At 45.6% G+C, this 12,096-nt stretch overlaps 1 protein-coding gene across 1 annotated transcript in view; it reads left to right on the forward strand.

Moving 5' to 3' along the window:
- The window catches only part of LOC119390512 (clustered mitochondria protein homolog), a 90,656-nt gene that overhangs the window by 25,992 nt on the left and 52,568 nt on the right, over positions 1-12,096 (forward strand). The window contains exons 3-9 of the mRNA XM_037658126.2: positions 449-620; positions 1,523-1,666; positions 3,135-3,247; positions 5,188-5,257; positions 5,621-5,705; positions 8,997-9,075; positions 10,365-10,515. Coding sequence (XP_037514054.1) covers positions 449-620; positions 1,523-1,666; positions 3,135-3,247; positions 5,188-5,257; positions 5,621-5,705; positions 8,997-9,075; positions 10,365-10,515 — 814 coding nt within the window. The remainder of the gene's footprint in view (positions 1-448; positions 621-1,522; positions 1,667-3,134; positions 3,248-5,187; positions 5,258-5,620; positions 5,706-8,996; positions 9,076-10,364; positions 10,516-12,096) is intronic.

The raw sequence follows: 12,096 nt of genomic DNA on the forward strand, positions 1-12,096 counted from the left end.
AGCGCTCCCATTCCTTTTTTCTTTTTCTGTTCTGTTGTTCCCTTGCAAAGTTATTTACTAGAAGAACCTGCCACTGTGTGCCAACTAGCGCAACAAAATACCTTTGTGTTATTGTTTTATGTAGGGGCTCCAGATGATGCATGATTAGAGGCTGTGGTGTTTCACAGAAGTGAGGGTTCACTTTCAGGCCATGGCAGCTGTATTTCGATAGGGCTGAAAGGCTAGAACACCCATGTACTCGTGTTTAAGTACACACCAAAGAACCCCAAGTGGTCAAAATCATTGCAGAGTCCGCCTACTACGGCACGTGACTCATAATGATATCGTGGTTTTGGCTTGTGAAACCACAGGATGTAATCTTTTATTCTGACTGCGCTTGCTCTAACAGCTTATAGTGGAAACGGGGCCTGTTTGCTCGCATAATTTCAACGCCCACGTGCGCCTGCAGGTGAGCTCTATGGAGCTGGTCCAGGAGATCCACCAGCTCCTGATGGACCGGGAGGACACGTGCCATCGGACCTGCTTCAGCCTCCAGCTGGACGGCACCACGCTGGACAACTTTGCCGAGCTCAAGAACATCCCGGGCCTTGTCGAGGGATCCCTCATCAAGGTGGTCGAAGGTCGGTGTCCATGGCCCTGTTTGCAAAGTCTACTAAGCTTGTTCTATATGATTTTTGGAATTGGGTAAATACGGTACATAGGCATCGTGTTTACAATCTGCTTCGTTAGCTAGCTGTCCTAGTTGTACATCTGCTGAAGCTCAAGTGCGGGTGCATAGGTGTACGCCTTATGCCTGACATTTTTGCTGAGTTGCTTTTAAACCAAAATATCTGGCTCATGAAAGTTTGGCTTAACAATAGTCTGCTGTGGGTGACATCATAACTTCTGTGGGTTTTTGCATAAACTTGTGTCACTACATTGCTCATTTCGTGGGGTTGATAATACGGTTTGTCGTGCAGTTGCTTAATTTTGCCATCATTATGCACCTAATTCTGTTGAGTTCCACGGACACCACCCGAGCCGTTGTCTTCCCACAGTATGATTTCTCGCTACTGTCCAGTGTTTTACAGACCCCAACTTGCAAGCCATGCTGTAATGGTATCTCTGCCTTTCCACACAACCGCCTCGCAAAAGGAACGTAAATGCTTTCGGCTCCCTTCCATTCAAAGGCCGTCAACCGTGCCGAGGGCGTCTTATCTATTTCCATGCCATTCACAAAAGGGCTATTCCAGCAGCAGGCTTGAATTACATTTTATGTTCCACGTCGGCAGGCATTCATCCGAGAACAAGTGAAGCGATGTCATAAAAGTACATCTACCGTTGAATGTTTCTTTGCCGCCTGAAGCGCAACTGTGAATGCACAGTACATACTCCGGGCATTGTGATTTTTCTTAATCTTAAGAGAAAGAAAGAGAAGTCTAGGTGTGGAAGTGTTGGTGAACGAACTACCTACTGCTTGTTTAGTGCTGTGGCTAGTGTTAGCATCTCTTGATGAAGTGGCACGTGGCCTGGCCTCGCGCAGAGCCCTACACGGTGCGGGAGGCACGCATCCACGTGCGTCACGTGCGAGACCTGCTCAAGTCCTTGGATCCCGGTGATGCCTACAACGGCCTGGACTGCAGCTCACTGGCCTTCCTCAATGTAGTCACGCAAGGGGACATACTGGGTGAGGGGGAATTTTGTATTATTGGATGTAACGAGACTTTTTTTCATTTCTTCCGTTATGTGTTTTGTTGTACTATTTACAAATCCATTATTAAGTTTGCAATATGGTGGAAAGCTGTGCATAGAAATTGACTTGGAAGGAGATTCTGTTAACGCTCAAAGGCTCTAGCGTGGTGATGTTTCTACTTGTAACTAGATGTTTTACCGTATTTATTCGAATCTAAGCCGATGTTCTTTTTTTTTTTCGAAAACATGTGCGAAAGTGGGGGGGGGGGGGTCGACTTAGATTCGAGTACAATTATCAAGTTTTGCGAATTTCTGGGGTCTGCTTAGAATCAGGGCCGGCCTAGATTCAAGTAAGTGTGGTATCACCCGACACTCTAATGACATATACTTTACAGTCATGGTGCATCTCGCTTGTCATTGTCATGTTATTTTTTATATATTTTGTGCACTTTACTGTAACCATGTCCTTTATACTGCGACATCTTTCCAACCTTTTCATTAAATGCACTGTTGAATACTTGATACCTCATGATGCATTTTGGCCATCAGCGGACCTTGCACCATGAAACTTTACAGCTATCGGAGAAAATCGTTTCCTAAAAATTTTTTCCTCCCCACTTCCGCTCAGCGTGGTGGCTTGGTGTTTGTGGTGTTCTCGGGCAGCTCGTGAGGAATGTGGTTCAATTCTTAGCTGCGATGACTGCCTTCCGATGAAGGCATAATTGAATACATTTACATAAGTAGATTTTCGCACACCTTTAAAAGTAAACATTTAGTTGAAATTAATCGAGGGACCCTCGCTGCGATGCCCTCCATAGCCTGCATTGGGGCATTAAGCCCCGTAAATTGACATTTCCTTGCCACTTTGTGTCAAAGCAGTAATTAAGCTGGCACGTTTTGTCACCTTTTCTATTATATTGCTGTTTTCCTTTATTTAGACATTTGCCGCAAGGCATATCTAGCAAAAGTTTGCAGAAAGGCGTCGAGTAAATGTGTGCAGACCTGTTTTGATGCAAGTGCCGCGCCAGTAAATTTGCAAAATTGTTGTCTGTTATCCGTTGGCCAAAAAAATAATCTAGAACGATTAGTGTTATTCGAGCATGTCGTTCCAATTGGTGTATTCATATGGGAGGTACTAGTAGCCAAGTACTGCACCAGGGTGTCCACTCCGTGTCTGATGAGGGGGTGCAGTACCAGCTGTTATTGGCCTCTTCTATGCAATTCCATCAACACGCAAATTTTTTTCCTAATTCAGTGGGAATTACGCGGCACGAGGATTCGAACCACGGACCTCTTTTATGCGAGGCAGTAAGTAAGGTTGATCATATGAGATTAAGAAGGTTGCAGGGATAACGCGGCCGCAGCAAGCACAGGATTGGGTCATTTGATAAAACATGGGAGAGGCTTTATTGCCCTAAAGTGGGCGTAGTCAGGCTGATGATGATGTACTTTAACCTCTGCAGAGAAGAAGAGTCGAGGGGAGTCTGTTGACTGCACACCGCCCGACTACATAATCCCAGGCTGCAAGGAAAGCCCACCACTCGTGCCTCTGCTACCGCAGCCTAAGGACCAGAAGGTGGGTGACGGAGCGAGCGAGCGCGGAATTTTGGTTAAGGGCAGAGATTAATTCATTAAGCGTCTCAGTAGGCACATTTCACTTGGGAGAGTGAGATTGTGACTGCCCTGACACCACTACTATGTGCATAGTGCTAAGCCACTTGCATACTGTGGTGCAAGTGCATATCAAATAACCGCCTGTCCTCCCCACCCATCTGAGCAAAGCTAATGCCAATCCCTCCAATACGGAATCCCTTTAAGTCTCTACCTTCCATCTGATTAATTAAAAAGTTTGCTACACCCCTACGTTTCGCATCCTTTACATGAGATGGCATTTGTTAGGTTTACTGGAAAGTTTGAAGGCTTTGTACATAATTAGAAGACGGACGTTAAAGTTGGGCCCTCCACTGCTGACTTGAATGTTGCGGAGTCGAATCCCGGCCGCAGCGGCTACATTTTCGATGGAGGCGAAAATATTTTAGGCCCGTGGACTTAGATTTAGGTGCACGTTAAAGAACCCCAGGTGGTTGAAATTTCCGGAGCCCTCCACTACGGCGTCTCTCATAATCATATTGAGGTTTTGGGACGTTAAACCCCAGATATTATTATTATTATTAAAGTTGGGCAATTTGTATGCACGAAAAAGGCAAGATCTTCTTTCCAGCCAGGAACAATTAGCAGCGCACCACTGAATTTCCAACTTCCTAGCTAGCCGTACAAACTTGCATGCATAGCAGTGTGAAAATCCCGTGCAGTGTTGGCAATCAATTCAACCGAAATATTTTTTGTTCCTCGTCACAGGACTTTTGCTCACTGTAGACCTCAGCATATTGATGTTGGTGTTGATGCCTCGGTATTTCGTATGATTCGGACGGAAACCTTGTTTCTTGAACGAGCTGTATGCTGTCTTTTGAGAGGATGGTGTGGCACTCTTTATTTTCGAACTTAACGCTATACAGTAGAACCCCACTGTTACGTTCCCGGCTGTTACGTTTTCCCGGCTGTTACGTCGTTTTCCGCCGGTCCCGGCATAGCTCCCATAGGATACAATGTATTGGGAACCCCGCTGTTACGTCGTAACTGTCGGACCGTTCCCGTATGATACGTCGCGAAGTGCGCCCGGAGCCGACCGAGTGACTACCAAAGAGAGCGGCCATGGTGCATTTTCACGCAGCTTGGCCTCGTTTGACCGTAATATTAGCCGCATGAGAGGCGCAAGCAACAGAATCTTTCAATTGATGCAAACAAAAGCATGGCCTTCGAGATTCAAATTGCAAAGATGGCGTCTATGACGTAACTGCTCGCGAAAGCAAGGCCTTCGAGATTGGCATTTACTATTGACAAAAGCATAGCCTCTGAGATTTGCATTGCACGAACATGGCGTGTATGACGTAATTGCTTGCGAAAGCAAGGCCTTCGAGATTGGCATTCACTTCTGCCATCGCGTTGGCGTAGACTCATCATCATCGTTATTTGTCGGAGAACGGGAGGAGTTCGAGCTGGTTGGAGCTCGCATGGTCGTGCGTGCAGTTCGCGGTCGGACTCGCCGCGCCGGTCGTGATTGCGTGTGCTTAGTTCTTTCATGCCTACAGCTGTTGGTGTTAAAAAAATCACATACGTTGATTACATTTCTGTGGATAAGGCCGTCCTAAGCTCCGCGTTTCTATCCATCGACTAGATCGTGGCTGAGCGCGCCAATTTTCGTGCTGCTCGTAAGAATTGAAATAAAATTCTGTACCACTAAATATTTTGCCGTTTTTCCTGTTTTTCGGCTGTTACGTTTCCCGTCTCTTACGTTTATTTCCTACGGTCCCTTCAAAAACGTATCAGCGGGGTTCTACTGTACTAGCTTTTATTTTTAAAATATTGTCAGCATACACTTTATCTGTATAACTTAGAATGACTGCAGTGAGAGGTTTCTCAAGAAACCCACCCACCCCCTCTCTTTATTGCTTGCAGAGTTATCAAGCCTTAAAAGTGTTGACTACAAGTGGTTGGAACCCCCCACCTGGGCCAAGAAAACTGCATGGTGAGTTGCTTCTCTCAATTTGGGGCACAGCTTTTGTGTACCCAGAAAAAGGGCTGGGTATTACATTCAAACCTCGATATAGAGAACACGGATGTAACGAATTATCGGTTATAACGAAGTAAATGAAGAATAGTCTTGTCATAGCTACAGTGTTACAAATAAACGTTTATAACGAATTTTCGGATATAACGAAGTTATTTTCGTGGTAGATGTGACTTCGTTATAATGAGGTTTGAGTGTATTTCACTCTGAATACTTCCTCAAGGCAGAGCTACCCTCACATGACGTACTTCCTCATTGGATTGTGTGCGACCATCTTGCCACATGGTAAACAGCTGCGAGTCTTATTTTCACTCTGTGCAGGGGACCTGATGTACCTGTATGTCGTGACACTAGAAGACAAGAGGTACCACATCACAGCGTCTACGAGAGGCTTTTATATCAACGAGTAAGTTTGATGAATGACAGTTGTCATGCACTGTACCGTTGTACTACGTTGCCAAATGCTGTGGTTTCATTTTTGGATCCATTATGTAAGTGGCTGCAGGATACCAAGACTGTTGCAAGAAGTGCCCACACACATAACTAGTCTAATTTGACAGCTTTTATTTTGTGCCCAAAACAGTTACGCAGAAAGCCAAGGACACAAAGAATGCTAACTATTTTTTATTAGTTGGGCTAACTGAATGAAATTTAATACACTTATTCAGTTTTCTCTGCAGATTCCAAATCTTCAAGTAGATTTTTATTATCTGCATTAGAACAAAAGATATGCATTTTCTGAGAGCATATTTCTTACGGTATTTGTTGGCAACTTTGCTTTGTAAAACACAAAAACGAAATACAGTAAAAGCTCGTTAATTCGACACCCGTTAATTCGGAAATTCGGATAATTCGGACGGCTCTATTGGTCCCGGCCAAAGTGCATGTTAATCTATGGGACCAAACCTTCGTTAATTCGTCAGAATTGGGCTCCGCACCGCTTAATTCGGACAAATTCTGACGGCTGCCGCTACACAAATGTGTGGTAAAGCAGCGCTGGCACCACTGGGGCGAAACCGAAACTTGAGTGACATCGCCATCGTCATCAACTAGTGGGGGCGATCGCAGCGTCACCGAACGTCGGCGTCTTCTTTCTTCGCTCCACAGTGGTAGATGTTCTCTGGCTCCACTGCGCCTCCGACGCCATTTTCCCTTGGGTTGTGTCGGCACCATTTCTTCTTGCGGAGTTCTTGTTTTTTCCCGTTGTGACCGTGTTTACATGTGAGGCCCGAGCATGCGGCAGTAGCCGACGGTGGCATCGACGAGGTGTCAGCCGAGTCCACCGACGGTGACTGCTTGACCTTCGATGCTGTCCTTCCCACAGATATGACCCTTCAGGACTACATCGCGATTGATGATTGTGTCGCCACGACTGGTCTCCTGCCCGATCAAGAAATTATTAATGATGTCGCGATCTCATCGCACCTCACGGGAAGTCTCGGAGGCGCTTTTGATATTAGAGGGCGTTTGCCTGAGCACTTCCGACAGTTTGCGTGCTGTTGGTCATTTGGAAAAGTTAAGAAAAATTGTAATGTAAGCCGGAATCTGCGTGAAAATGCAGACGACCATTACAAAATACTTCAGCAAATAAAGGTATGCTTCTCCAACTTGATTTTAATGTTGTTTTTCCTGTTCATTCGTTAATTCGGCATTCGGTTAATTCGGACATTTTTTCCGGTCCCGTGAAATCTGAATTAACGAGCTTTTACTGTATGTGGCAAGATTGCCAGAGAGCTCGTCTGGCCAATGATGCTAATTTGATTGTTTTCATCGAACTTCAAATGCAAAAAAAAATGGATGCAAATATGAGTGAAAAATTTTTGCTTCATATACTTTACGATTATCGAGAATTATCATTTGGTGAACAACTTTATAAGAAAATAAATAGCATCATCGCCTAGACTGGCAGTCTTGGCACATACTTTTGTTTTGTGTTTGACGAAAAGAAGTTGCCAAAAATCCCCGTAAGAATTGTGCTAGAAAACATTGTAGAACTAGCATATCTTGTGTTCTAATGCAGCTATTAAAAATCTACTCAGAGAATTGGAATCTGCAGAAAAAACTGAATAAGTGTATTAAATTTCATTCCATTCACCCAACTATTAGAAACTCTTTTCAAGACCCACGTCCCCCTTAACTTTCGATAGGTTGTATTTGCACAATGTAATCGTAGCTATGTATCATTACAAACCATACAAACCACCTTCATCAGAGGGTTACCTAATTTATTATGGGAATATGAACAGCTGTACACTCCCACTTAAAAGCCTTATTTCGATATTGCTTCTCCTTCATGTAAAGCTGGCGTTGCTATTGCTGGCACAAAAAGAAAAATACTGGGTAGAAACTGCTTCATACTTTCATTACCATATTTACTCGAATCTAGGCCGGCCCTGATTCTAAGCCGACCCCCGAAATTTGCAAGGCCAGAAAAAAAAAAAAAACCCGCATTTCCCCGAAGGGGAGTATGAGGAAGTGCGAAGCACGGGGTGATGCTATGAGGGGGCGCGCGCGACTAAACTGCAGATCCGAGCGAAGGAGACGGCAGCGAGAGAGCACGCGCCAGCCGACCCACGGAGGTCTGGCCGTTTTTAAGTGCAAAGCACTTTTACTGATGATGATGATCTGTCTTCCGAACTCGTTCCAAAGAACCCGCAACGCGTTCAACTTGTTGGCGGCGTTGCGCACGCCCGAGATGGGGCTCAGGTTGTTGTCGAACCACAGTCGATCGCACACCGCGCAGCTATATCCGAAGCTGCGGGCCAGGAAGTCTCGCTTGAAGCGCGCGTCCGGCCGATCGAATTCGAGGGCCCGCGCTCGCTCACGCATCGCGCGTCCCCGCGCCAGATCGGCTTCGGGGTGCTCGGCTCGCTTCGCACGCTTTCGTTCGGCGTCTCGCCGCCGGCCTTCATCACCGCAGGCAATGCGCGGGGCGCGCGCAGCCACGGAGCGGAGGGCGGAGCGCGCGCACTCACGTGGGGCGTGACGTCGCTGCGCCGTTGCTACAGACGCTCCTCTCTGCTCCTCGCGCCGTTGCTATGGGACGGCGGATTCAGGGTCGCTTATAAAGTGCATTCGCACTTAAAAAAACCTTAGTCACTGTACTCGAATCTAAGCCGACCCCTCCACTTTTGCACATCGTTTTTTCTAAAAAAACATCGGCTTAGATTCGAATAAATACGGTATTTACAATCACGGGTAGGCTTTGCTGCTACTTTGTCTTTTCCTGCATTGCTGGACTTTATGGAGCAGTCTTTGTTTCTTTCTCTTTTGTTTGTCTTATGACACCAAAGTAGGCTGCACATGATTGTGCAGTCCACCTCGCAGCATAACGTTAGGAGCAAATTGTAGAGCCACTTCTGTGGATTCTGGCAGCTGAAGTCTATGTGGTAGATGGAATCTTAGCACTAACATGTTGTCTTTTTATCTGCACTATGATTTTAAATCGCTCTGTATCCAGTTTGACAGCATAACAAATGTACGCCACCTTGCGCTTCAAACTTAACTCAGGCACACTACAGCAGGAAAAAAAAAATTTTTTTGAATCCCTATGGGAGAAGTGTTTGGCAGTGTGAGATTAGTTTTGCTCACATTATGGTTAGAAGGGTGGTGCCTCTATTTTAGTGCACCTGTTCTCTGCTGAGCATTTGATTTGTTGCTGAAACTTTACACACCATGTGACTAACTTGTTCTTCAGGTCCACGGAGGAAGAGTTCAACCCACGGCCGTGTTCACCCAAGCATGTCTATCACTCCCTCGTCGACCTGCTGAGTCAGGTAAGCAACTAGCCACGTGGTTCAGCCTCTCCTTGTTCAAGCAACACTAAAACGGTGTGTTGAGTTAAATAACTCCTATCAGCGTAGACTGCCTGTAAAGTACATCATCGAAATCACAAATATCACCACTTGCAGCATAGAGTTTCATAATATAATACCTAGAGGGGAATTTGGCGCTAGTGTCTATGCATGCTCCTTGAGCGGTGCTTCAACCACCATGGGAATGATGGGAAGTACAGGCTTCGGATCTGCTTCGGATGGTTTTCATTCTTGAGATTCGCGATGCTCGTTCACCGAACTTAAAACAAAGTGATACGAACCTACTTTCATTTCAGACTTGCTTGATTCTTCTGTATGTAAACCTTATTGCAGAAAGTTCGCGTGACCGTGTGATTGAAGTGAAGCCTGCACAAATTCAGCCACCAGGGTATGCATTGCTCTGCAATTGTGTTCCAGATTTGGCATCACCAATTAATTATTTTTTTTACAACACTTGAAAACAAACATGATCGTTTCTTCCCTGGAAATTACGCATCATCTATTTATGGAAATAACAGTACTGTATTGAGTGAGAAACACTTAACGTATCATCTGCTGCGCTGCCAGGTGAGTCTGTCCCAGTGGACTGCTCCCAACGATGCTGCATCTCTCGTTCATTCTGTTGTTAAGCAGAGTCAGAGGAGCGTTGTGGTGCGTCTACATGGCGTCACCGTCAGTTTGCAGCCGATTTGAATGTGGTTTTACAACGTGCGCTTATCAAAAACCGTGAACTCCATGCAACTTTCTGCACTGGCATGGGACGCTACATCTGTGTGCAGCGGTGAGTGAACGACACTTTGCTAAAACTGTCAAGTACAACCTGTAAAGTCACAACGTTGCAGCAAACCAAGAGATCTGTTTTCAGCCTCTTTCAACAACAAAGCACTGTTTTAGTGCTTTGCACCGCACCCCACTGCATACGTTGCGTGAAGAACAAAACTGAAACTGTAGAAAAAGACTCGTAGACGGAACGGAATCCAATCCGAAGCCTGTACTTCCCATCGTCCCATGGTGGTTGAAAGATCGCAGCGCCAGATTCCCCTCTAGGTTATTGTATGAAACTTTATGACTTACAGTAACCAATTTTCAAAACTAGCATGCTAGCGATACGTGATCAAGCTGCTGCGCGAATCCGAAAATCGTAGCATGTGAACTCTGCAGTGGTGGGATGACATTCGTCTCTGTTATCAGTGCAAAGGAATTCAGAGTTGGGCAAGTCACCGAGGACTGCCAATTCTTGGACTGTGCAGGTGAGCAGCTCCTTCAAGCGCAACTTTGCGCTCATCCAGAAGAAGCGAACCCAGCGGCATCCCTTTGAGCGGGTGGCCACACCGTACCAGGTCTACTCGTGGCTCGCACCCACGTCCGAGCACAACGTGGACGCCATTCGTGCAGAGGATGGTGAGACTGCAGCTTCCGTTCATTGCCAAATAGATGTACAATGTTTGCATGCCATGATTTAAGGGGGGACGTGGCAATGAAAACTATCTTTGTTATTTATAGAGATAAAGTGATGAAATTTGGCATGCAGATGTGATATATTGTGCTGATATCATAACTGAAATCGGTTTTCAGCTATCTTCTGTAGTTTCTGAGTTACAACACTTGATAGACTCTCATTGTCACCCCAAAATTAATTAATGAATTAGACATAAGTTCATCAAGATTTTTGCATAAGGATATTCACAAGGGCCCATTCTGTGCCGTAATGCTATTGGTTTATTTTTTAATGTTCACATAAGCCCACACAAATATTTTCGAAATTTCTTGTACATATTGTCTTACTGACAACTTTTACAAAAAGCCAATTATAAAAATCTGTATGATGTGCAGACAAATATGGAAAGCTTTACGGCACACCCCAATGTCGCAGGATCTAAGCACAGAAAACGGAATGGTTATATCTTTATTTGTTGTGAAATGGCACAGGGATGACTGACAGCAACTGTTCAAAAAATGAAAGCTGAGAAAGGGGAGCTCAAAGAAAATGGAGCTAAAGGCTAAGAAAATGGAACTCGGAAGGAAGCTGGTTTTATTTTTCATTGGAGAAATGCAGCTTTGCGGCTATCTTGAGCTCTATCTGTCCTCTTTATGATGACACCAATATGGTGGCACTGTGCCAAGGGAAAACTTCAGATTTGCATTTTCTAAAGCCCAATTTTCTCATAGTTTTTGATGACAGCACACTAGTAAAATGCTTTTTTTTTTTTCAACTTTTGCTGCTTATTTTGGTCTAATATTTCACCATGACTTAAAACATGATCTCAGGATTGCAGAAAAAAATAAATTGAAAAATTGAGCAATTTGACCAAATTTACCATTCCCATAGCCACGTCCCCCCTTAAAGTGGGTCATGAAGCACCCCTTGGGCTTGTTGAAAAAACACATCCTGCAGAAAGCTGACACGGCTATGAACTGCTCTGCCAAATACTACAGTCGTGCGCGTCGCGTAAAGGCCACAAGCGGAGCGCGAAGTTGCCGTTTCCCCAGGCGCCCTCTTTTCAAACAAGAGGCCGGTTCTCACTCTCGTCGGTGGGCGGGGCATCTGTCAGTTTACGTCGCAAGAGACATAGCATGCTTATTGGCCGATAGCCGACGTAAATCGAGAGCGGCGTTTGGATCAGATGCGCTTCTTGCCGCGGGGTGCCGCCACTTGCCGGCGCCGCACTCCTCAGTACACGGTAGCCGCACTCGCGCAAGCGAATCACAGTGGGAGAGCGATCGCGTTTCATGACACGCGCTGGCATAACTTCTTTCCCCCGTGTCATCCCTCCCTGTCTAGCTTCGAGTGCGCTCGTCGGCACGAGAAAAGAGAGAAAGCGCTGGGAGCGTGCGCCAAACACCCGTAACTCCGCTCATTCTTGACGGATTCGAGAAATTTTTGTGGCAATCGATTTGGGAGGCAGTAAACTCCGATACTGAGGTCATTACATCATTACTTGGAAAAGTGGTTCATGACCCCTTTAAGAGAGTACACTCAAA

Source organism: Rhipicephalus sanguineus, chromosome 4 (assembly GCF_013339695.2).
Source record: "Rhipicephalus sanguineus isolate Rsan-2018 chromosome 4, BIME_Rsan_1.4, whole genome shotgun sequence".
Taxonomy (NCBI): Eukaryota; Metazoa; Arthropoda; class Arachnida; order Ixodida; family Ixodidae; genus Rhipicephalus; species Rhipicephalus sanguineus.